The sequence below is a fragment of the Lynx rufus genome, unplaced genomic scaffold (genome assembly GCF_022079265.1).
Source record: "Lynx rufus isolate CCGP_SWC_20201006 ecotype Redwood Valley unplaced genomic scaffold, mLynRuf1.p SCAF_8, whole genome shotgun sequence".
Taxonomy (NCBI): Eukaryota; Metazoa; Chordata; class Mammalia; order Carnivora; family Felidae; genus Lynx; species Lynx rufus.
In genome coordinates, this window is record NW_025814896.1 from 117,454,285 (window position 1) to 117,479,860 (window position 25,576).

The window sequence follows — 25,576 nt, forward strand, 5'->3', positions numbered from 1 at the left end:
TTGGGAAACCAGTTGAAATTATGGAAGCACTACCTGTACTGCCTGAGAAGTACTCTTTTTTTTTTTTTCTGTCCGGGACTTTAATATTATGAGAGGCCCATCCCAGACTTCTTCTGGATGCATCCTTCATTCCCATGCTCACGTCAAGAATGGGTAAGCAGTCAGCAAGTAGATGCTGATGAGCCTTGGAAAGCTTTGATCATGCCTTATAGGCATGCCACAGGAAAGCAGGCCATCTGGTATACAACAGCAAAGAAGACATGATAACTTTATAACTTGAAAGAAAAGATTCTTCAGCCACAGAGCTGTGATGCACACAGCTTAGCAAAGGCTTTAGTGACAATCATGGATGTGAGAACAATAGTAGCTTCTTAAAAAAAAAAAAAAGAAAGAAAGAAAAGAAAACTAGAATTACTTAGGAATACCTTGACCTGCTTGAATTTGGTGTCATGGAAGTCCTGCTGTCCCAGCACAATCCTTGAGACAACTGGCAGACTCCAACAGCAATCTGTACAAAACAATAGCCTAAGGCCAAATGGCATTTCTTACGTCCCTCTATTATTTTCTTTTAGCTTACATTTTTTACCCAAATGAGAACAATAATAGCACACTGTATCTTATTGGGTTGTTGTGATAATTACCCATGAAGCACTTAGAACAATGCTTGGTACAGAGCAAGAGGCCAATAAATTCTAGTTCCTATTATCGTTACTTTCATTATTATTCTCCCATTAGACATTTTCAATCATCTCCCCTGTTCCGTTTCCATTTCCCTGGTAGTTCTGAGGGTGGAATTGGTACAGCTATTTCTTTCATACTGAGGTAGAAGTAGCAAAGGAAATACAGGGCAGAGAGGGAACTATTTGAACTCAGATTGCAGGTGGAAGTCCTTGTGATGGATATCACGTTTATCTTCCCAGAAATAAATTCGGAAGTGCATTTTCTCCTTCATTTTTCTTCCCAGGGACATTGCTGCCAGGAACTGCCTCTTGACGTGTCCAGGCCCTGGCCGAGTGGCCAAGATCGGAGACTTTGGAATGGCCCGAGACATCTACAGGTGAGCAAGGATTGCTGTCACCCATCCAAGCCCCATCCCCTCAAGAGGATGGGACGTCGCTGCTTGTGCTTGCGCTGGTACCCTGTCAACTGGCCACCTAACATTTCCTTGAGTCCCTGTCCAGGACATACGAAATCTTAATTAGGGCCCATGCCTGGCGGTCTAATTCTAGGATCTCTGACTGCAGTCACTGACACCACATTCTTTCTGGTTCCAACTCTCATTAATCCCAGGATGTTCTCAGACACAGAATAACCTGCATACTTGATATGGAAAACGTTCTCAATAAACTTTTACTTAACCCCTTTCCTTACTAGCAGGGAATTCCAAATGGACTTGGCTTCCATCACCCCAGGCAGGAGCACCCCAGAACTGACAACATAACGGGCAAGCTCACTGGTCTTCTCCACCCGCTCTAGGAGCCACGGGAGGGTGCCTAATTTAGCTTCATTTCTTTATCCCTGCCATATTCTCAAGGGTACATTAAAAAAAAATAAAATAATTTTTGTAATTAAACAAAAATCTTCAATTATACTTTACCTTACTCTTCTCTTCCCAACCCCCAGGTTCACTTCTGTCTGATTATTTACAACCGGGACTTGCTCGGTGAGCTGAGAAAGTCACTCCTTCGCATGGTCACTAATGACGCCCTCCCTGACCCAGGGGAAGAGTGAGGAGAGATGGTCACTTAGAGTTTTCACTCTTGGGAGAGTAAGGGCCTCCCCACCCCGCCCCCGCAGGCCCCCGTAGAACTGATAATCATCAACACGGGTGGGAATGCTGATGCCACCCCTTTCCTGCAGGAGAGAAGTGCAGGGAGGACTGGGTGCTTCACTCTCTCTTCTCCCAGCTCTCAGAGTCTCAGCATCCCTTCGCCTCCTTTCTCAGAATGCCCAGAAAGCCCATGGTTTCAGATACCAGTGTCGCAGCATGACTTAGCGAGCCCATCGGTGATGGGCGCCTCCTCTCCATCCCCACCAGCTCTGACAGCTCCCTGGCGCCAGGCTTCACCACCCCAACTTGCCCACAGCCCCGCTGTTCCCATCAGCCCCGCTAGGAAACTTCCTGTGCCTTGCCCCTGCCCCTGTGGCACTGAGCTACATGCACACTTACATCCTCATATGCATTGTCTACACCGCAGTTGTCTATGTGTCTGTTTCTTCCACTAAACCGTACCCTTGGACGAGACGGACTATGACTTCTGTCTTCAGCACATGGCAGAGTAAATAGTACAGGAATCCCCCCTTATCTGCGGTTTCTCTTTCCCCAGTTTCAGTTACTTGCGGTCCCCTGTGTGGTCTGGAGGCAGATGACCCTCCTCCCGACACACCACCAGAAGGTTACTAATAGCCTAACTTTACGTCACAATGCCTGTGTCACTCACCTCACTTCATCGCACCACGTAGGCCTTTTATCATCTCACATCATCACAAGAAGTAGGGTGAGTACAGTACAGTAAGATGTTTTGAGAGAGACAGAGAGACCCCCCCATTCACCTAACTTTTATTATGGCATGCTGTTGTAATTATTCCATTTTGTTATTAGTTATTGTTGTTCATCTCTCACTGTGCCTGATTTATAAATTGAACTTTATCATAGGTACATATATATAAGAAAAAACGTGGTATATATAAGGTTAGGTACTATCTGTGGTTTCAGGCATCCACTGGGGGTCTTAGAGTATGTCCCCCATGCGTAAGGGGAGACCACTGGACATGTTTATTGAAGTAATTAATCTAAGCAGCTAGAGGGGAGCTGCCTCCAAAGGTATGAGGTAATTGATCAGTCTTTGTCAGTGACGGTCATTAACGCAGCTCATGATAAAAACCAATCAACTAACTCACGCCTTTGAAGCCAGCTCCACCCCCAGCCCTGTGCTCTCCTGCCGAGGGTGCTGTGGGAGGCAGCTTCCCTCCAGCTGCCTAGACCCTCTGTTGAGCACCCATATTGAAACTAAATGCTGCATGAGCGTCAGGGAGGATCCAAAGTGAACACGACACAGGCCCTGCTCTCAGCTCCCCCAGGCTGGGTCTCCGATTACTGCAGACCATCAGGAAGCAGGCTGTACTTACAAGGCTGGAGTACTGTGATTCATTGTGAGTTATAATCCACAAAACCCATCGGGGAAATCTAACCATCTGCTACTGGATATTTTAGTCATTGCATAGATCTTCGCTTTCATGCCTCCAGCGAGCTGCCTCCTATTAAATGACACCAAAGTTCTTAACTTAATTTTAAACGATCTGTGTTCCCCTGCTCGCCTCCTGAACCGCAGGAAGGCCTCGTTAGTTTCAATGCTGTGATGGCTACAGCTTGTTGTTGCCTGGCCACTCAGGGACACCTCCAGAACCAAGTCTGGGTTTCCTCTTCTCCCCCACAGAGCGAGCTACTACCGAAAGGGAGGCTGTGCGATGCTGCCGGTCAAATGGATGCCTCCAGAAGCCTTCATGGAAGGAATATTTACTTCTAAAACAGACACGTGGTGAGTCTTTCTGTTGCCCTCCTGTGGGTCTCACTGTGGGCCTTACTGGTAGCACTCTTGGGCCACAGGATCCCAAGCTCTCACGGGGAAGGGGGAGAGGAGACGAGTCAACACACCTCTACAACAGGGGCTGTCAAATGTTGGCATGTATCAGAATCGTCAGAAAGGCTGGTAGAGCACAGATTACTCTCCCTACCCTGAAATCTTATGGATCACTGAGAATTTGCATTCCTACCAAGTTTCCAGGTAATGCTGATGCCACTGGCTGGGGACTACACAGTGAGAGGCACATGTGATTTGTTTTTTCCACATACCTATGAAGTTGGGTTTCTTTCAGGAACGTGACATTGAGTTAACATCAGAAAAATTGATCAGTGAAATCCTCCCCATTAACAGAAGGATAAAAGAAAATAATTATCAGCACAAAAGTGCTGCAGGTTACAGTGGTGTTGAGACCCCTTTTGCAGTTAAAAATACGTTTGAAAAACACTGTACATTAGATCTCCAGAACTTTTTCATCCTGCATAACTGAAACTTTGTGCTCCTGACCAACATCTCCCATTTCCTCCTTCCTCCTACCTCTGGCAACCATCTACCCTCTGCATCTATGGTCCCACTTTTAAGTGAGATCATGCGGTATGTGTCTTTCTGTGTCAGGCTCATTTGACTTAACATCAGGTTCTACAGGTTTATCTATGATGTCACAAATGGCAGGATTTTCTTTGTTAAGGCTGAATAATATTCCATTGTATATAAACATGCCACATTTTCCTTACCATTCATCTGTCAATGGATATTTAGGTTGTTTGCACATCTTGGCTATTATGAATAATGCTGCAGTGAACTTAAGAGTGCAGATATCTCTTTGATACACTGATTTTATTTCCATTGGCTATATACCCAGAAGTGGGACAGCTGGATCTTTCTTTTTGTTTCTTCTTTCTCTTAAACTTTATTTATTTATTTTGGGGGGGGGGGGGAAGGGGAGAGGGAGGTACAGAGAGAGGGAGAGAGAGAATTCCAAGCAGACTCTACACTGTCAGTGCACAGCCTGACATGGGGCTTGATCTCACAAACAGTGAGATCATGACCTGAGCCAAAATCAAGAGTCAGACACTTAACCGACTGAACTGGGATAGCTGGATATTAAGGTAGCTCTTTTTTTAATTCTTTAGGAAATCTCTGTACTTTTTTACACAAGGTTTATAAGAGCAACACATAATTTTAAATGGAGGATTAAATCTGTGCTCCCTGCCAAAATACACACACACACACACACACACACACACACCATTAAAGGGAGTCTTTTTAGTTGTATAAAAATCCCCAAGGATAAAAATGACAACAATGACAATATTTTGGAAACTGGGAAGTTTATGGACAAGTGGTACCTTACTTAGGACACCAGAAAGTTGATAACTAGGTCCAGAAGCAACCTGGTTCGCTCTGCCCAAGAGCCCAAGAAAGGCCCAGAAAGTAAAGGTGTCAGGCACCCCTGGAAGTAGAGGTGCAGCAGGTAAGAAAATCAGTGACAGATATATTTAAAAAGTAACCAGAGTCGTGGCCCATTCCCTCACCGCCTATCTCTCCCCTACCATAACACAAGACCGGGGGTTCCTTCTGTAAAGAGATTGAATTAAAGTTTTTCTGGTCTTAGGGACATTGGACATCACTGAGGATGAATTCTCTACTATAAACAGGAATATATATATCCCTGTTTATAGGTATGTATGTATATATACATATATATACTTAAGTCTACCTACTTAAGTTTATTAAGTCTACTTACTTAAAAATGTATGTCCCCTTGGGGTGCCTGGGTGGCTCAGCTTAATCCCACGTTGGACTCTGCACTAAGCATGGAGCCTGCTTAAGATTCTCTCTCTCTCTCTCTCTCTCTCTCCCCCCCACTCCCTGACTTGTGCTCTCTCTACCTCTAAAATTAAAAAAAATAGGGGGGCGCCTGGGTGGCTCAGTTCGTTAAGTGTCCAACTTCGGCTCAGGTCATGATCTTGCAGTTCATGAGTTCGAGCCCCATGTTGGGCTCTGTGCTGACAGCTCAGAGCCTGAAGCCTGCTTCAGATTCTGTGTGTCCCTCTCTCTCTGCCCCCTGCCCCCATTCATGCTCTGTCTCTCTCTCTCTCAAAAATAAATAAACGTTAAAAAATTTAAAAATAAAATAAGATAAATGTATGCACCCCTCTTCCCCTCAGTGACAGGAACATGGCAGAAGGTAGGAGTTGACCAAAGGGTTCCTCATTGGAGGAGCTGACCAATGAAGAGAGAAATTCCAGGTGCTCCAAGTGGCAATAGTCTAAACAATGGTGATCCAATGGCCCTCATCCCAGAAACCTGTAATTGATACCCATGTAAGGAAAAAAGAGCCTTTGCAGACGTGATTGATTGAGGATCTTGAGGTGGGACAGTCATCCTGGATTATGTGGGTGGACCCTAAATGCCATCACAAGGGTCCTCATAAGAGGCAAGCAGAGGGAGATGCCACACACAGAGAGGAGGAGGCAATGTGAGCACAGATAGAGGTGGAAGATATGTGACCACAAGTCAAAGAATTCCGACAGCCTCCAGAAGCCAGAAGAGGCAAGGAACAGATTCTCCCCTGGAGCCTCCAGAGGGGGCGTGGCTCTGCAGACACCATGATTTCAGTCCAGGATATGGCACTGATTTTGGACATCTGGCCCTCAGAGCTGTGAGAAAATAAACTTCTGTTGTTTTAAGCCACCAAGTTTGTGGCAGTTTGTGACAGCGGTGACAGGGACCGATACCCAGTGAAACATGCAAGCCAGCTGCTCCCCCACTGGATAAGATCTACATAGAACTTCTCATCGGCTTTGTAATGTCCCCGTAATAAAATATGAACAGCCAGCCAAGAATCAACAAATGCTTGAGAGAAGATCCTAATCTGAAGGAAACAAATGTATAAAGAGGAATTTGGAGGCAGAAAAATGCAGAAAGCTTAGGAAAACTTCTAAAAACTATAATATCCTCAGAAAGATGAATTGTTGCAACCGTAATCTAAGGACAAAAGATTGTTTAAAACAAGGGTTTTAGAGAAAAAAAGTTCTTAGAAATAGAAATATGAGAGAGCCCTCAAGGAGGTGGAGCATTAGTCTCCTGAAGCTCATGTGAGCAGCACACAGCCATGTTAGGTCAGGTGGTCAAGGTCAGCATCTATAGTGATAGATCATGTTGGTAGCATGTGCCCTTGATATGATGTGACGAAAACGGCATTTAACCTCTGTGGTCTTTCTCCCCACACCCAACAACTCTAGTCTAATCATAAGAAAGCAGACAAATCCCAAATGGACATTCTGCTAAAGCCCTGACCAATACTCCTCAAAACTGTCAAAGTCATCAAAAACAAGGAAAGCGTGAGAAGTTGCCAAAGTCAAGAGTAGCCTAAGGAAATATGACAAATACATAAAATGTGATATTCTAATGGTGACCTGGAACAGAAAAAGTAAATGCAGCAAAGGCTAAGGAAATCTGAATAAACTATAGGTTCTAGTTAATAATGATGCCTTAATATTGGCTCATTAATTGTAACAAATATACCATACTAATGTAAGATGCTAAAAGTAGGGGAAATTGAATGTGAAGTATGTGAGAACACTATTACCTTCATCCTTCATTTACAATCTAAAACTATTGTTAAGAAAACAGGGGCGCCTGGGTGGCGCAGTCGGTTAAGCGTCCGACTTCAGCCAGGTCACGATCTCGCAGTCCGTGAGTTCGAGCCCCGCGTCAGGCTCTGGGCTGATGGCTCAGAGCCTGGAGCCTGTTTCCGATTCTGTGTCTCCCTCTCTCTCTGCCCCTCCCCCGTTCATGCTCTGTCTCTCTCTCTGTCCCAAAAATAAATAAACGTTGAAAAAAAAAATTTTTTTTAAAAAAGAAAACAGTTTATATTTTAATATGATAATAATGATAATGTAAAAGTAACAGGTTGAAGTCAGAGTTGAATAAATCTTCTAGAAAATAAAACAACTATGAACCAATGGGATATGTAGGAAAGAAAAGAAAAGAAAATTAAGAAGATTAAACCCATTAGATCCAATTTCTGACAAATGGGAGTCCCAGAAAGAATGAACAGAAGAAGCGAAGGGAATAAACATATCAAAGAAACAATTCAAGAGGATTTTCCAGAACAGAAAGGCATACATTTCCAGAATGAAAGTGTCCACCAAGTGCCAAGCGTGGTGAGTAAAAAGAGCCACGCAAAAGCACGTCATCGTGAAATTTCAGACCAGTGGTGTTCAAGATTTTGCAAGCTTTCAAGGAGACAAATAATAATAGTAAAAAATTATAAGAGATTAAAATAGGGAATCCAAATGGTTTCGAGTTTCTCAACAGCAACACAGGAAACCAAGAGGACAATGGACAAACGTCCTCCAAATTGCGAAACACATCACAAGACAGGGGAGTCACAATGATCAGAATCCCCTTCCTGACCCATGTTTTGATGATGTGAGCAGGAGCCTTTGTTGTTTTAAGTCACTGGGATGTGACTTACCCAAACCCAGTGGATCACAGTGGTCCTGGGATCAGCAGCCCTAGCATCACCTGAGACTTGTTAGAAATGCAGGTGCTGGGGCGCCTGGGTGGCGCAGTCGGTTAAGCGTCCGACTTCAGCCAGGTCACGATCTCGCGGTCCGTGAGTTTGAGCCCCGCGTCGGGCTCTGGGCTGATGGCTCGGAGCCTGGAGCCTGTTTCCGATTCTGTGTCTCCCTCTCTCTCTGCCCCTCCCCCGTTCATGCTCTGTCTCTCTCTGTCCCAAAAATAAATAAAAACGTTGAAAAAAAAATTAAAAAAAAAAAGAAATGCAGGTGCTTAGCCCTCACCTCGGGCCTAATGAAACAGGAGCTCTAGGGGTGGGGCCCAGCAATCTGTGTTTTAAGGAGCCCTCTGGGTGATTCCATGTGCACCAAAGTTAGAGCATCACCAACTACCCTAGCCAAGTGCAGATAGTAAGTTCAGTAATTAGGTAACCGTTCTGAACACATGTCTATCCTGTGACCCAGCAATTCTATTTCCAAGTGTCTACTTTAGATGTTGACAAATATGGATTTGGGCAAGGATGTTCATTTGCAACACTGCTTATAATAGAGAAAAGGCAAAAACAACTTAAGTATCCCTCAAACGGGGGATGGAAAATAAATGGTGGTTTACCGATATCACAGAAAACTATTTAGCAATATGAAAGAACACACTAAACCTGCATGTATCAACATGGATAAATCTGTATGCAACCTTTATTGAAAGAAAGACAAGTTCCAGAAAGGGGTGGGATATCATTATGCATAATTTTACAATACAAAAGCCAAGTCTGTAATACAGATTTGTTATTATGCTTTCACACATTGCAGAAACTCTGCAAACATAGATGGGAATGTTACATTCCAACTTCAGTGAGGGAAGGGGAGGGAGGGGAGGAGGAGAGGAGGGAGGTTGGGACTTAACTGTATTTTTTTTCTTCAAAAAAAGAAAAGGAGACTGGACACAAATAAGACAAAAGTTTAACACCTAGGTACAAAATTATCTATTATATTACCTTTCCTTTTTAAAGCTTACATTATTTCCTAATTAAAATGCTTAAAGACACAGATAAATTGCATAACCTAGGATATTGATGAGTGCCATGGAGACAAAAAAGCAGAGGATAAAGAGTGTGGGGTGGAGGGGCCTGAGGAGGGAGGCTGTTTAGTCCAGATGGTGGGGACAGCTCCATGGAGGAGGTGACAGCCCAATGCCTGAATGGCAGAAAGATGGAAAGATCTGAGAGGAAGGCTTTCCAGGCTGCGGGGAAAGTCAAATGTAAAAGGCCAGTGGCAGAAGCAAGATGAGCTTGTTTGAGGAATGAAAACAAGTCTTCATGGCTGGAGCTGGTGAGCCTGAGGGCCAGTGACAGTTGAGAAAGAAGGGCAGGCAGGGGCCGGACGCAGAGTGCCCTAGGAACCAGGTTAGGGGACGTGGGTTCTATTCAGCGCACAATGGGATGCCCCTGAAAGGTTGGAAGCCAGAGCTTGACAGGATCTGTAAAAAAAAAAAAAAAAAAAAAAAAAAAAAAAAAAAATCACTCTGGCTGCCAATGAAGTGATACTGGAGTGGGGCAGGTGAAGATGAGAAACCCTGCCCATTTCTCGATAAGAGAACAGAGAGGCAGGCTTAGTGGTGGCAGGGCAGCCAGTAGCCGTGGTGGGATTCGAGCTGTGCCTTGAGGGTGGACAGGATTGCTGAAAGTCAGCTGTAGAGTGGGAGGTGTGGCAAGAGTGAGGTCGAGGGCACTTCCTGGGATGGCCGCCACCAGAGAGAACAGAGGAGATGGGTTGGGTGGGGAAAGAGCTTTTGGACAAGTCCAGTCTGAGATGCCTGTAAGACAGGCCAGTGGAGATGCTGAGTGGACTTCTGGTCTGTGAGTCTCGAGCTCCCAGGAGAACTGCAGGAGACAGTGGGATCAGCTGGCTGGATACCTAAATACAGTACAGTAACCTTTTTGTTGTTGTTGAAGTACAGGTGACACATAATGTACAACATAGTGATTGGACGAGTGTATACATTATGCTGTGCTCATCACAAATGTGGCTACCACCTGTCACCACACAGCGCTGTTACAATCCCACTGACTGTATTCCCTACGCTCTGCCTTTCATCCCCTTAACTTACCCATTCCAAAAGCCAGACGCACTTTTGGTTCCCATTTTTCTAAAAACTGTGCTCCAAGCTATGAATAAAGGAAAATAAAATGTAACTTTAAAAGACTGATGAGCACAGCACGATTCACGATTTTAAAACCTTGTCACCAGATTATCTTCACTGATTCAAATTCTTAAAACAATTTAATCAGCAGTTACTTAAGCTGTTTCTTTAATTTCAGGCAGAGCAAGTTTAATACCAAGAGAAGGAAGAGTATCTTGTTTTGTTTTGTTTTTTAAATACTTGTTTTTATTTGGCTTTGAATGTTTTGGGGCAAAGCCGTGGGCCCTATTGCTCCTACTTAGGACAGGCTTATAGGTGATTAAAGAACCATTTGGCACACAAAACATAGAACCATTTGGCACATAAAATAAAAGATGACCAGTTAAAATTGGATTTCAGATGAACAGTGAGTAATTTTTTAGTATAAGTATATCCCAGGCAGTATTTGGGATATACTTATATTTTAAAAGCATCTCTTGTTTGTCTGGAAGAAATATGGTTCCTGTATGGCTATTTGCTAAATATGACAACTCTCCTTACCTAAAATTATCAAAGTTCTATGACCAACACTGCCTCTTGCTCCTTTGAACTCCAAACCAAGAAAATAAATATCTATTTGCTGTCTAATATGCTGCTTCTCTCAAAGGATACTACAATCTATTTCTCTAGCTACCTAGACAGGCAGAAAAAAGATAGCTGGAATTCATTATGCCTTACTACCAGGTTTTTTTTTGCATGATTTTGCCTATTTTGTTTTGCCTTGGGGGAAGACAAACTGAGAAGAATATATACACCAGGCAATTTGTAGTTAGCAGAATCGAGAGATCTAATAACGTATTCCAGTCTGTCTCAGATTAACTGTATAATAACCTCTGCTTTAGAATTCTCACCTGAAAGATATGGACAATATCTTTGCCCAATGCTCCTCACAAGAATCTTTGAAATTTCACCGAGATGATGTACTTTTTTTTTTCCTTAGGAGATGGAGAAGCTATAGTTCTCTACAATTTTTGATAGAATATTTATTAACATCTGAAAACTACACCCAGATGCAAAAACAAGGATAGACCCTTTTTTTTTCTTTTTGCCAAAAAGCTAAGTAAGAAATTAAAGGCTAAAATAAAAATTTTAGTCAAAATATGAAAGATGATGCTTCTGGAACATGATAGCATCATTTTAAAGTTTATTTAAAACGGGGGCACCTGTTAAGCGTCCAACTCTTGGTTTTGGCTCAGGTCATGATCTTACAGTTCATGAGTTTGAGCCCACCTCAGGCTCTGCGCTGACAGCTCAGATCCTGCTTGGGATTCTCTCTCTCTTTCTTTCCCTGACTTGCGCTCATGCGCTTTCTCTCTCTCAAAATGAATGTAAACATTTAAAAAATAAAACTAGGGACGCCTGGGTGGCTCAGTCAGTTGAGCGTCCGACTTCAGCTCAGGTCATGATCTCACGTTCCATGAGTTCAAGCCCCACATTGGGCTCTATGCTGACGGCTAAGAGTCTGGAGCCTGCTTCAGATTCTGTGTCTCCCTCGCTCTCTGCCCCTCCCCCACTCATGCTCTGTCTCTCTCTGTCTCAAAAATATTAAAAAAAATTTAATAAAACAAAAAAATAAAGGTCATTTAAAACAGGTTAACAAATGAGAATTCAACTACATTTCTTAAGGAAAAAACTGCCCTACCAGATATTGCAACATAAATACACAAAATGTAACACAGAATGGCATCACGCAAGGAGCAGTCAAATAGATTAAGTGAATAGAGAGCTCAGAAATAGATGTGTTTTTACTCACAAGTCAATAGTCAGGGGGAAATTATTCTATGAATAGTATTAGAGGATTTGTTGTTTGCAAATGATTCAATGTAGACCCTTACCTCACACCACACATCAAACTAAGTTCTCAAATCCAGCTGGAGAGGAAGAACAAATACAACTTAGAAGAAAACAGCAAATACTCATCTAGTCTTTGGTGAAGGGAGGATTGTACGCTCTATAAAACAGATGGAGGAAATCACAAAATTTTAAAAAATAGATTTGACTACCTAAAAATAAAAATCTTTGGGATGCTAAAAAGTGGAATTAGAAAGCAACTGATAGAATTATTTCAATTTTGGATAAAGGTTAGTATCTCTGATAAAGTAGGTCTACAAATAAAAAAGAAAATTAATAAATACCAAAACAATATGTAGACATAAATGGGCAAAAAAATACAAACAATTCATGGTGGGGGGGAGCGAATATACTTGAGAAAACAACCATGTTCATTATCAAGTCAATATAATCTAAAAGATTCTACCATTTTCTACCTTAAAATCAGCAATAATTCTCATTTTTGATAAGAATACTCAATGTTGGGGAGAATGATGCATTATTGCATAGTGCTGCTTGGTGATTCGGAATGACACATTTGGAAGAGTGGAAGTGGACAGTATGTGCCAAGAATTTTTTGGTGTTCATATTCTTTTGATCTAGTCATTCTACTAGAATTATCCTAGATTTTACTAGATTATCCTAATCCCAAATTTGAAGAATTTTTCCTAAGGAAATTGTTCTTTTAAAAAATGCACAAAGATGTTCATCACAGTCTTTGAAATATTATAAAAAATTAAAAACAATATGGAAATGATTAGGCAAATTATGGCACAACTACTCCAGGGAATGTTTTGGGACCATTTCAAATGTTTCTATTGGCATAGAAAATGTTTATCCTGTAATGGAAACTGCAAAAACAGCCAAGGTTCAAAATTGCTTATTAAATATAACTGCAGTGATGTAAAAAAAAAAAAATTCTAAGTACAGGAACTTGACTGGAACAAAAAAAGAACATGCTAACAATGGTTACCTTTTTTATGGAGCATCGCATGTGGCTACTTTCTCATTCTTTTTGTTGTTGTTCTCCATATTAAGAATTCCCAATTTGGGAAAATGTGTAACAAAAGAGTCAAATTTTATATCTGTATGTGTATGTCTTTGTGTGTCCCTGTGTGTATGTCTATATATCTGCGTGCATGTGTGTGTGCGTGTGTGTGCCCATATCGTATCTTCTGTTCTGTACACAGGTCCTTTGGAGTGCTGCTGTGGGAAATATTTTCTCTTGGATACATGCCATACCCTAGCAAAAGCAACCAGGAAGTTCTGGAGTTCGTCACCAGCGGAGGACGGATGGACCCACCTAAGAACTGTCCTGGGCCCGTGTATGACTCTTTTGGGAACATTTCTACAAGTTGCTAAGGATGATTTTCCTTTTCAAAAATTATTGCAGCCACATATGCTTTTTTAAGATGAAGGGGCAGATGGCTGACCTCATTTAACATGCCCCAGGATAGGAGTGTGTCTGTGACTTGCGTGAGGAGGGTTAGTCCTCCAGCCCCTCGGAAGCAGTAATGTCATGACTTGAAAGTTATCTACTGTCTGACTGGAGGCTGTGGACCCACCAGGCTCCCCCACACCTCTTAGGAATCTGTGTCCCAGACTCCACCCCGGCTGCCCTATGCCATCTGTTTCAAGTCACCTTTAAAGATTTCCAATCCCTGCATTTTCTGCTGTCTTGTCGGGCATCCCTCACCTCCTTCCCACAAGCAAGGCAGATGGGAAATATAATTAGAATATTCTTCCCCAGAGGTGACTTTAGTTCAGAAATGGAATGAGAGGAGCCATATTTCATGTAAACTCCAGGACGTCTGTTAATGAGCTTTGGTGTTCTAATAGCCTTACACCTGGGCGCGATTCCTTGGCCCAGCGGCAGAGGGCGGCATATGCCAGCCACATGGGACATAGATGAGTTTTCACTCTCCAAGACAGTGCCACCTCTGGTCCCCCTGGGAAAGTGCTGGGGAAACTATTTTTCACCCTTGTTTCTCCCGGTTTTAATGAGTGTGCTTACTCTTCTTTTAGATACCGGATAATGACCCAGTGCTGGCAACATCAGCCTGAAGATAGGCCCAACTTTGCCATAATTTTGGAGAGGATTGAATACTGCACCCAGGTATAAACTCTTTTCCCTTTGACCAGCATTTATATGGAAAAGATGGCAAATCCCAAAATGTGAAATGAAAGTTAAACCAGCCAGGAAATAGGGAGTTGCAATCACTAGAATGGTTGTTTATCTCTGCAGTAAAATGACGAGTGCCTCAGTTTGCCCGGTTTGGAAAAAAAATGCTAGTTACCGCCTCTTCCTTCACCAACACATGATGCAGTTTCAGACACTCAATAATATTAGGGAATCAGGACTCACAAGTGTTGACTAAAACCCTACTGGGTAACTAATGGTTTTGTAGACAAAACTGGAGCATCAGAGACGTATGGGAAACACCTGCTCTCAAACAGTTTATGGTGTGGCTAGAGAAATGCTAATGTGAAACCACTGCCAGTATATAATTGTTAAATCCTATGCCCAATGACCTATATCAGAGGGATTCAAGGGAGGAACAAGGTGATTCGGAGAAATTTTAACATCATCAAAGGCGTTAGTACAGCATCTGTAATACGCAAATCGTTTTCCATGTATTCCATTGTATCCTCAGTCAGGTACACAAAATATCCCCACTTTCCAGATGAGTTGAGGCTTGGAGAGGTTTCTCCAAGCCACACAGCTTCCTAGCAGTACTGTGCGTCCTTATTTCCTTCAAAAAGGACTCTAAATTCTCCCTTTTCTACCCCATTCTAGCAGACTATGCCTCCTACCTCAGGAGAGGAGAAGCTAAGAATTCATTCCCCCCCCTGCCTGGACATCTGCACCCAGTCTCACCCCCTTCCCCAAGTGTCAGTGGAGGTGGAGCCCCTCCACCTGCATCACCAGCTGCATGGTGCCCCCCTGTCCCCCCCCCAGGAGTCCCTCCACCTGTACCACCAGCTGACCCTTCAGGGATGCTCCCTCCCTGTGGCAGTGTCACCTCTCCACACATCTTTCCCTCTCTCGGCTCTCATTCTGCCAGGATATCAGACTCTCGAGAGTATTTCAGAAGTCAGACAATGAGCCACGACCTCTCTAAATCACCTTAGTTGTGACAGGAGACACATACATGTTCAAGCCACATCCTTCGTTCCCAGCACCAGAGTCTCACCCTTCCAGCATCTTCCGTTCAAAAGTGAAGGCACTGGGGCAACTGGGTGGCTCAGTCGGTTGGGCGACAGACTTCAGCTCAGGTCATGATCTCACGGCTCGTGAGTCCAAGCCCCACATCGGGCTCTGCGTTGACAACTCAGAGCCTGGAGCCTGGAATCTGCTTCGGATTCTGTCTCTGTCTCTCTGTGCCCCTCCCCCACTCTCACTCTGTCTCTCTCTCTCAAAAATAACATAAAAACATAAAAAAAAAAGTGAGGGCACTGGCATTTATCTAGATATCAAGTTATTTGGGGTTCTTTCAGAAAACTTGGTGTTCTGTGAATGGCATTTTAGGTTATTGTTATACTAATGGAATATACCCACTTAAATGTGTGTGTGTGTGTGTGTGTGTGTGTGTCTACACACACACACACACACACACACTTCGGAGTAATTTTTCTCCAAAGTATATAACATCCCTCTTAAAAGCAGGTAATTCTGTACAAGTATATTTTGAATGACTCCCCCCATAGAGATTAATAATTAACAGGGAAAGAACTAAAGAATAAGAGAACCAGGATGTAGTTATTTTTATTCTCACACTCCTTGTTGACAAATCCTGGACCAATGTGCTCTTCTGCAAAACTGAAGCAATGGCTTTCCCAATTTGCATAAAATATTAAAGAATTAAATTCCCCCAAGTTTAAGCTTCCTTCCACAAATTTTCTTCCAATCTCTGGCAACTGCTTCTGCCTTTCTATATTACAATCCACTGCTATAAAAATGATCTAGCACAAAGTCGGGTTTGTAAGTGGTTTTCCTCACAGCACTGCCGCATTTCGTGGGTTTCACAAAGAGGCTGAGCGTATCCAGGCCAGATAAAGAACCACTGTGTAATCTGCACACACGAAGATGTAACAGGGGAAAAGTTATCATCAAGTGTAGCCCAGCCAAATATGAAAATGGAAGGTAGCTAGGAAGAAAAGAGATCCTTTTTTTTTAATGTTTTTATTTTTAAGGAAGAGAGATAGTGAGTGGGGGAGGGGCAGAGAGGAAGACACAGAATCCAAAGCAAGCTCCAGGCTCTGAGCTGTCAGCACAGAGCCCGATATGGGGCCCAAACTCATGGACAGCAAAATCATGACTTGAGCCGAAGTCGGACGCTTAACCGAGTGAGCCACCCAGGTGCCCCGAGAAGAGAGAAATCTTTTTTTTTTTAATGTTTGTTTTTTTTTTCCACGTTTATTTATTTTTGGGACAGAGAGAGACAGAGCATGAACGGGGGAGGGGCAGAGAGAGGGAGACACAGAATCGGAAACAGGCTCCAGGCTCTGAGCCATCAGCCCAGAGCCCGACGCGGGGCTTGAACTCACGGACCGCGAGATCGTGACCTGGCTGAAGTCGGACGCTTAACCGACTGCGCCACCCAGGCGCCCCTTTAATGTTTATTTTTGAGAGAGAGAGAAAGAACATGAGAGGGGGAAGGGCAGAGAGAGAGGGAGATACAGAATCCGAAGCAGGCTCCAGGCTCTGAGCTGTCAGCACAGAGCCCAACATGGGGCCCGAACTCACAAACCACAAGACCATGACCCAAACCGAAGTGGGGTGCTTAACCGACTGAGCTATCCAGGTGCCCCAGCCGAGAAGAGATAAATCTTGTAAGCCAGCACAGCATTTGTGTCTCCTCTCCTCCCTTCCCCTCCCTCTTGTCCTGCGTGCATACACGCATGTGCATACACATGTGCGCACACACACACGAAGTCAAACACACAGACTTTTGTAGTTGAAGGATTTTATTGGGAATACGCTGGAGTAATTTTTTAAACTGATTTATATATTTTTTAACCCGTGAATCTGCAAGATTTGCCCAAGGTGGTGGGCATAGCCTGCATAGCCTGTCCTGGTCGCCTCCCCTGCCCCGGGCAGTTGGCTGCTTCCCAGCACCTGACACTTCTATACTAGGGTTTCCTCTGCGAGCTCTTCAAGGATGAGGATGATTCCCGTTCACTTCCTATTCCCCGGTGCCTATGAATTAATATATTCCCAATAAACGCTGAATGGTTTCTTCATCTGTAAAGTAAGTTTGGACGAGACCATCGCTAAGGGATCTTCCAGATCCAACAATTCTGCGATTCAGCATCTTAATCGGTTTGTTTCTCCCACCTGTAGGACCCAGACGTGATCAACACCGCTTTGCCCATAGAGTATGGCCCACTCGTGGAGGAGGAAGAAAAGGTGCCCATGAGGCCCCAAGACCCGGAGGGTATTCCTCCTCTCCTAGTCTCCCCTCCACAAGCTAAACGGGAGGAAGGGCAGGATCCAGCTGCCCCGCCCCCTCTGCCTTCCACTTCCTCCGGCAAAGCCTCCAAGAAACCCACGGCCACGGAGCTCTCTGTTCGCGTCACCAGAGGGCCCGCCGTGGAAGGGGGACACGTTAATATGGCGTTCTCTCAGTCCAACCCGCCATCAGAGCTACACAAAGTCCAGGGATCCAGAAACAAACCCACCAGCCTATGGAACCCAACTTATGGCTCATGGTTTACAGAGAAACCCACCAAAAAGAACAATCCTCCGGCAAAGAAGGAGCACCATGAGAGAGGAAACCTGGGACGTGAGGGAAGCTGTACCGTCCCACCGAACGTTGCAACTGGCAGACTTCCGGGTGCCTCTCTGCTCCTAGAACCATCCTCGCTGACTGCCAACATGAAGGAAGTGCCTCTGTTCAGGCTACGTCACTTCCCGTGTGGAAATGTCAACTATGGCTACCAGCAACAGGGCTTACCTTTAGAGGCCACCACTGCCCCTGGAACCAGTCATTACGAGGACACCATTCTGAAAAACCAGCCTGGGCCCTGAGCCCACTGGCACTCATTTATCTTCCTTGGGAACCCTGAGCCTGTGGAGGAGGGACAGGAAATGGCTCCCCCACAGAGACCAAACGTCGCTTTTCATTTTGTGCCAACTTGTTTTGAAGTGCCACAGAAACAGCTGTATTTTCAAAATGCTTTAGGAAAAGGTTTCGAGCATGGGTTCATCTCATTCTTTCAAAAGAAGAAAAATATCATAAAGACAAGCGAGAAACACAAGGCCCCGACTTGGGGGCGTTTGATGTATGCTGCCTCCTGCTTCTCTCAAACTGTGTGTGCTCTGCCTCAGTGCAGTCAGAATTCGCTGCTTATGTGTCTCATAGTCGGAGTCATGGGTGGCTCCTTACCTTGCTGATGTGGACCGGGACCACTTGAAGAGGGGGGAGGGAACAGAAATAAAGGAGGTGCTTGTAATGGGCTGGCACGGGGAAAGACCTTCATTCTTTACCGGGCAAGGAAAAATCAGAGACAACTGAAATGTCCCTTTAGACGATGTCCGGATGCTTTCAATTGCGCTGATTCAACGATGATTGTAAAAACATGAATAGTTACGGTACCATAAAGAAAATGTGAATACACTCGTGTGAATGAAAAGCAGATATTCAGCGTACTTTGAATATGATACAAAACACCGTACGTACAGATCCAGAGATTCAAACATCCTGCTAATATACCTCATGCCTTAAGAAAACCCTCCTACTAAAAAGGGGAAAACTGAGTGTGAGGATTCCTACTGGATTGAAAACTCAAGATTTGCATTATCACTTACTTAATTTAAAACTTTCCACTAATTAAAATAAACTCTGATCATTTAAAAGCAAAAATCTTAAGCAGCAGTGATACATTGAAGCATAGAAACCCATCCCTTCACGGGCCTAGGTATCAATACATCCCCGGCCAAAACCTTCCAACAGTTTCCATCATGAAAGTTACCACGCTGACGTGTCCACCTGCAAGTGACAGGCGGGTCACTGGAGTAACAGGCCGTCAGTGGTCCTGAGGAGGGGTGCAGTGTCCTTCCTTCCAGTGTTCACCTACGTTCATCCCCCTGCATCATGTGATCTCAGTGGACGAGGGGACACACATCTGCTCAAACATACATAGCATCGTTCGTCTAGCTACCAAATGCAGACCGAAACACAGAATTCTTCTTCTGGGGGGCAGAGAGGAGAGGGGCTACAGGGCAGTGGCGTGCAGAGACTGACACTGGCATGTTGTCGTGGGGGCTCTGAACTTGTTTTTCACACATTACGTTTATTTCCACGAAAACGAACTGGGGACCAGTTGAATTTGACACACACACACCTACGCAACAAGGCTTTACCAGTGAATTTTCACGTCGTTCGTTCTTTCTGCTGCTCCTCCGGCCCTTTGCTCAGCTTCTTTCCTGGTGGTAGCTGTGCCAAAGCATTGCTTCGGGAGGAGAGCATTTTCCATTCCTTGCTAGGCTCTGAGCATTCCCGAGCAAAAGGACTATATGTACATATCCACCTTTTCCCCCACCGCCCCACTTTCGCCTACATCACAAGTATCACTTTGGATGTGGGAAAGCCATTCTGTTCTAGGCCAACACTGGACAAGTGTCCATTCTTTCTATGGCAGATGCCTTGCCCTAGTCAGTGGTTCTGCACATCTGATACCCTCAACACCACTTTTTCTTTATCTTAACTGCCAAAAATAATCAGTACAGTTCTGGCTCATGCCAGGTACAAAAGTAAACAGTCCAATCATGTAAACATTAATCTAACTCATAAACCACCTAAAGGGGCCCAAGAGTGATACTTTGAGACGCAGTCTCCTAAAGGATAATGACAGGGGAGCTGACAAGAACTGAGAAGAACGATTTCATTTTAGATCTGTAACACCAGTAACCAGTTAAACAGGGAGCATGCTACATGGCTAAACAGCCAACTCTTTATTGTCATTAATGGTGGGGGGGAGGGGAGGGGGGCGGAAACTGTATCCCTGTCTCTTCTTAAAAACTATAAATCCATTACATTTTCAGGTTGTGCCTTACTACCACTGAGTTTGATTTGCTGATTCTAATTGTCTTCATTGGTATCAATTTTCATGTAAATGATAGTCAAGTCTTAAAAGCCTGTATACGTGGATAAGTAAATAAACACCTCCACACTGAGATATGACCTCAAGATGTTTCATTTAACTCACTGTAAGCCCTAGGTATCACCACAAAATTAATCCCAATTACTGTCCACTCGGCCATAAGGCCATAAGGCCACGGCCATTCATACAGATGCCAGAGATGCTCTTGTTTATTCACTATGAATGAAGAGTCCGACCTAGAGCACGAACAGACACAATGACAGTTTAGAGAAGCCATGTTAGTTAAACCATAAGCTAGAATAACTTATTTATATTCCGTATCTGTAAGGAAGCTCACCACAAGTTCACAACCGTACCACTGGGAAACTGGCAATCTGTAAGAGAATGACCAGTTTAATATGTGGCACCTCAAAATCATAGCAAATCAAAAGAGCGGGAATAAACTTAATTTTTCTTAAAGAGTATGATCTACGTAGTAGTCAGGAGACTGGATTCTCTCCCACCAGTTAGGGTGTGAGTCCCGGCTCCCCTTGGGGTATCGGATCTGCCTGGACCTCAGCACCTCCGTGTGCAATGGGGAGAATGGTTTCCCTTCCTCACTGCCCCTCATGGAGATTACGAAGTGTATACAAGCACAAGCACTGGCTCGGATGCCTCCTCAATTCCCAAGTGATCTGGGCTGGGTGTGGGGAGAATTTCCAAAGTCACAACGTGCCTCTATGTCCCTGCCCTTGTACCCACCCCTCTGGGCCTCCTGGTTCTCCTGTTTGTACCAGGTTTGGTTTCATCTGCCACTTGTTTAGTAACAGTAGCAAGAACCTGCTAGAACCCAGTCCTTTTCAGCTCAAAAGAATAAGAAGACTCTATCACACTTAAAACTTGGCTTAAATGTTAAAAACAAGCACCACAAAAAGGAAGATACTTCATCAGTTTGAGCAATTTTTTAAAAATTTTCTGGCTGCTTCATATAATACTTGGCAAGCTCTAGAGCTATAAGAGATTGTAACTGCAGATTAACTTTACTTGACTTTACTAAGAAATTCGAAGTGATCAGACTACTTTAATAGATTCTCTCCAATAACAGCAAGATTAACATTCACATGAGCTTTGTGGACCTAAAAACAAGATGCATATAAATTCAGACTACCCTTGATAACAGACTCCCCATGACAAGACTCATAAAACTGTATGAAGTGTGTTGTCAATCTGTCTTTAGCTAATGACTCTTTAAATGGGTCCCCAAAGAACATACTATTTGACTTTGCTAAGTTCATCGCAGCAGATGGTTGCCCATGTTGTGCGAACATGCAAAACAAAACCCAGCATTCCCGTAATCCTCCATAGGATGCCCTAAAATAAAAGAGAATTATTGAGAACAAACAGTAAGGCTTCTATTAAGATTCTGTTTTCCTTTGGTATCCTGAGTAGGTGTATTTCACTTTTAATGCGCTACCCAAGCACAAAGCTATTTTTAGCTCTAACTTAATTTTGAAACATTGGAAAAGTTCAGTGTAAGTACAGACCATTACCTACAATGGGGGTGGGGGGCAGGAAGGAACACGAACTATGACCACACAACCGAAGCAAGGACTTCCCCGCTCTTCAGTGTTCAGTAAACGTAAAACAAGTGTTACCCTTCAGGTAAAGATGCGCTACTGGGCTAACCTCGGAACGACCGCGAACACCAGAGTCTGTAGTGCTGGCCCAAAGTCCACTTCTCAGCTGCCTCTGTTGCCCACGCTCTAGCTATCTCCCTTACTCCATCTATCTACCAAGGCTACTGCCTCCTTGAAAGCAATTACAATTATTTGTCCTGCCATCACTCCAGTGCTCGCTCAGAGGCACGTCAGCTGGTATTAGTTGAAAGACAGTCGTATTGAACGAACTCCCACTAAGCTTCAGCAACTAGTGCATGTTGCTAGAGTCTAGAATGTTTACATTTTAATATCTGCCAATATAGGTGAATAGCAGATTGACAAAACTTCAGATGATTATAATATTTTGGCTGGTTTGGCTCTCAGCACCTCCTTGAGAGATGGCAGGCAGACTGGGCAGCAGCTAAGAGCCCCGGGTGCAGTTACCAACCCCTGTGACTCAAGCAAGTTAGGTGAACCCTCACTTTCTCACTTAACAATATGAGACTTCACCTCTGTGTGAGGCAAATCCCAACACCCGGCCCCAAACCCACAGGAAAGGAGTGGTGCGTGGGCACACGTGTGTGCCTTTCATTAACCTTGACACCTTGACCCCTAATGCATTGGGAGCCAAGGCCAATTAATTCAGTGTGTCATCCCAGTAAGCCAAATTACGTTTAGTCTTTATACAGAAGCGGACCAGAAAGAAGTTTATAGTCTCAGTTCTGTTTATTCTTTCTATTCAAAGATCTCTTTAGCAAACCATAAAATTAGCGAAGAAAGTTAATCGGGTGGTTTCCTGAAAGAAAGCAGCAGGACTAGGAGAATCACGTCCATTTAACAACCTTCACGCCTTCGGCACCATACCACTCACTTCCCTTAATGTCTGTTACAACTGCAGACTTATTGGCAAAGTAAAATCATAAAACTTATCTTTGGAAGGTTCTCTTTTGCCACACCCGATATTTCACGATAGGTCTGATGCACTTCCTGTCCACTGCCAATTTGCACCTCCTGCTCTCCACTCCCAGAGCCACAGAACAAAGCCCAGAATAAGCCACAAGTTTGGGACCAGGAGGTGTCTGCGGAGTCAGGCGTCCTAAACGAGGATAACGGGAGTCCGCTCTCCCAATTACAGAGGATTGGACAGAATCCCTCTTCTCAGGTTTATAGACACACCTACTGTTACTGGATAGCAAGTCTTTGAAACTTTTTGCAGATAATATGTCTTCATAGTGCGTCTAGAAATAGGGAATCTCCAAAGAGAGCCAGTTCAAATGTCCCACCAAAAGATGAAATTGTGAAGACTGCAGGCAAATTTTCTACATCTTAGTACCTCTACTCCTTGAGAGAAAAAAAAATTAACACTTTTGCATTATTTCAAATAATATTTGTACAGTATCTCACAGCTCTCAGAAGAAATAGAATAATGTTAAAGGCAGATTCTTTTTGCACGCATATGCACCAATAAGCAGCTGGTCAAGTTTCATGCAAGACAGGAGCCTAGTGCACAGTATCACACTGGACTCTCCTTGGTCACACACCGGGCAGTGTGAAGTGAGGCCTCCCGAAACTCCAGGCGATTTCTTTATTCCCTAAACTCCATTCCCTTCAAGAAAGGGGCAGGAGGATTTGAGAAAATCACAATCCTTCGAACTGATAATCTATTGGAATTCTTATTAGAAATTCACTTTCACTAGCAGGGTCAGTAAAGGGGGCTGGCGTTTTTCACTTTCCTCTGTTATCTGTAATGCAAAATTCACTTTCCCTGCCATCGATATGGGACTTTTTGTGGCTATTAGGATTCATTTTAAAATCCATCTTAGGATATTTTTTTCCAAAGATATTGGAGAGTAACATCTCTCCTTCATAACGAGAACTGTCAGGGGCAGCCAATGTCAGTAGCCCTGCGTACTGAGATTTAAGCTGAATCTCAGAAGTCATATTAAACAAGAATAAAAAGAATGCTTGAAGCTTTGTGTATCATTTTAACATGATTCATTTCTCTGCCAGTCTGGTTTGTTATGTGAAGAGTAATTAGTTCAGTCCTGAAGAAGGTAAGTCTAGTTCGAGGAAAGCCAGCCTCAGTTCTGTTGGGCTGGAGCTCAAAGAACTTAAGCTCTAGGAGATTGGCTCAGGCCAATGAGGACACAGCATCTGGGTACTGACACCCCCTACACTCCAGAAATGAGTAAAATTCAAATCCAGTGCAGTCCAAGTAGATTTCTGAGACCATTTAACGTCACCTATCCAATTCAAACGACTCTGACAAAATAGCCAACCCTGAGACCAAACTCCTCCAGGGCTGTGCTTGTGGGTCAATACCCTCAATATCTACAGAAGCAGCACACCGGTCTGTTCATTTAGGATTTTAGAGCTGAATTTAAGCCAGATTCGTGAGCACTTTTTAAATGACACTAGTGGTCTTTAGGAACATTTTATTTTAAGCTAGCGCCTAATTTTTTACTAATTCAGAACTTCCTGCCCCCCTCAGCACCACCACGAGCACCCCACTGCCCCTGTCTGAACCGTAGAGTATGTGATGAAAATGTTGAAGCTTGCTGCTGCTTCAGCATGAAGATTCCACCCACTTGAGACATTCCAAAGGAACAAGAGGAGAAAAGGTTCCCACACCTCTTGGTGTTCTCCTCGAGGGAGAGGCTGTAGGCAGAAAATCAGCTTCATTTCTACCGAGCACAATGAAAATACAGTCTCATGGGTAACATGTGCCCATCAACCCCAATTCTTTTCCCCTCCTGCGAAAAGGAGCATTAGCAAAAATTTTGGTAGAGGAAATTCTTTTTGCCTATGCGAAAGCATCGTGTTCTGCTTATCACGAAATCTTAACGTGTCCGATTTAACTCGTTCAGCCTACACACAAGCGTCATTAGGAAAGTCCGTCCAATGTTCAAGCGGCTTTATGTGTGACACTGGAAGTAAGGGCCCATGTAGCAAGGGAGATTATTAGATAATTACTAAAAATATATGTGATGATGTGAGTTTTGTATTAACTACTGTATTTGTATTATAAGTATAGTGAAAAAAGAAAGGGCATGAAGAAAAATAAAAAAATTCTCCCCCTGGCTTGCAATGTGGTGATACCTATTATGTCTCTGAGTCAATCATTTAGATAAAAATTGTCAAGTGAGTAGTTACAATTATTAGATCTATTTCTCAATTAAGAAGGATTCTTAATACATTGGGTCTCTAGCCATAGGTCAGTGCGGCTTAAATGATACTATCACGTATTCTAAATGGTCCGAAACGAAACCCTGGAGTAAAAACGTTTGGCACCACGGACCAACGTCGGGCACACTCGGCATCACACCATACATGCTACTCCATCCTCTGACTTGCCATCCTATCAAACTAGAAATTCAAAGCCCCTCCCCGCCCCTGGGAAAACACACAGGCTGGTGCCTCAGGGGACCCTGTTGCTGTGCCCTCCCCTTCTCCTACCCAGCACCTGCCATCTTCCTATCTTCTGCAGGTCACTGTTGTGGGGGAAAGTTGGACTACCGTGACTCTAACCTTTCTTGTCCTCTTTCCTTCCTTCCCCAGCACAATTACCTGTTCCACGGCCGGGTCTCTCGAGGCCACCTGTCTGAAGTCAGCTAGATAACATCTCCACTTTGAACCATCGATGGCCTTCATTGCCTCTGTTCATTCAACAAGCATTCACTGAGCATCCACTAGGCGCCAAGCATTACTCCAGGT

The 25,576-nt window shown here is 43.9% G+C and overlaps 1 protein-coding gene across 1 annotated transcript in view; it reads left to right on the forward strand.

Annotated features, from left to right (window-relative positions):
* Positions 1–18,150, forward strand: part of ALK (ALK receptor tyrosine kinase) — a 674,721-nt gene extending 656,571 nt beyond the window's left edge. The window contains exons 25-29 of the mRNA XM_047068721.1: positions 965–1,057; positions 3,438–3,539; positions 13,310–13,444; positions 14,145–14,235; positions 17,464–18,150. Coding sequence (XP_046924677.1) covers positions 965–1,057; positions 3,438–3,539; positions 13,310–13,444; positions 14,145–14,235; positions 17,464–18,150 — 1,108 coding nt within the window. The remainder of the gene's footprint in view (positions 1–964; positions 1,058–3,437; positions 3,540–13,309; positions 13,445–14,144; positions 14,236–17,463) is intronic.
* Positions 18,151–25,576: the final 7,426 nt, after the last annotated feature.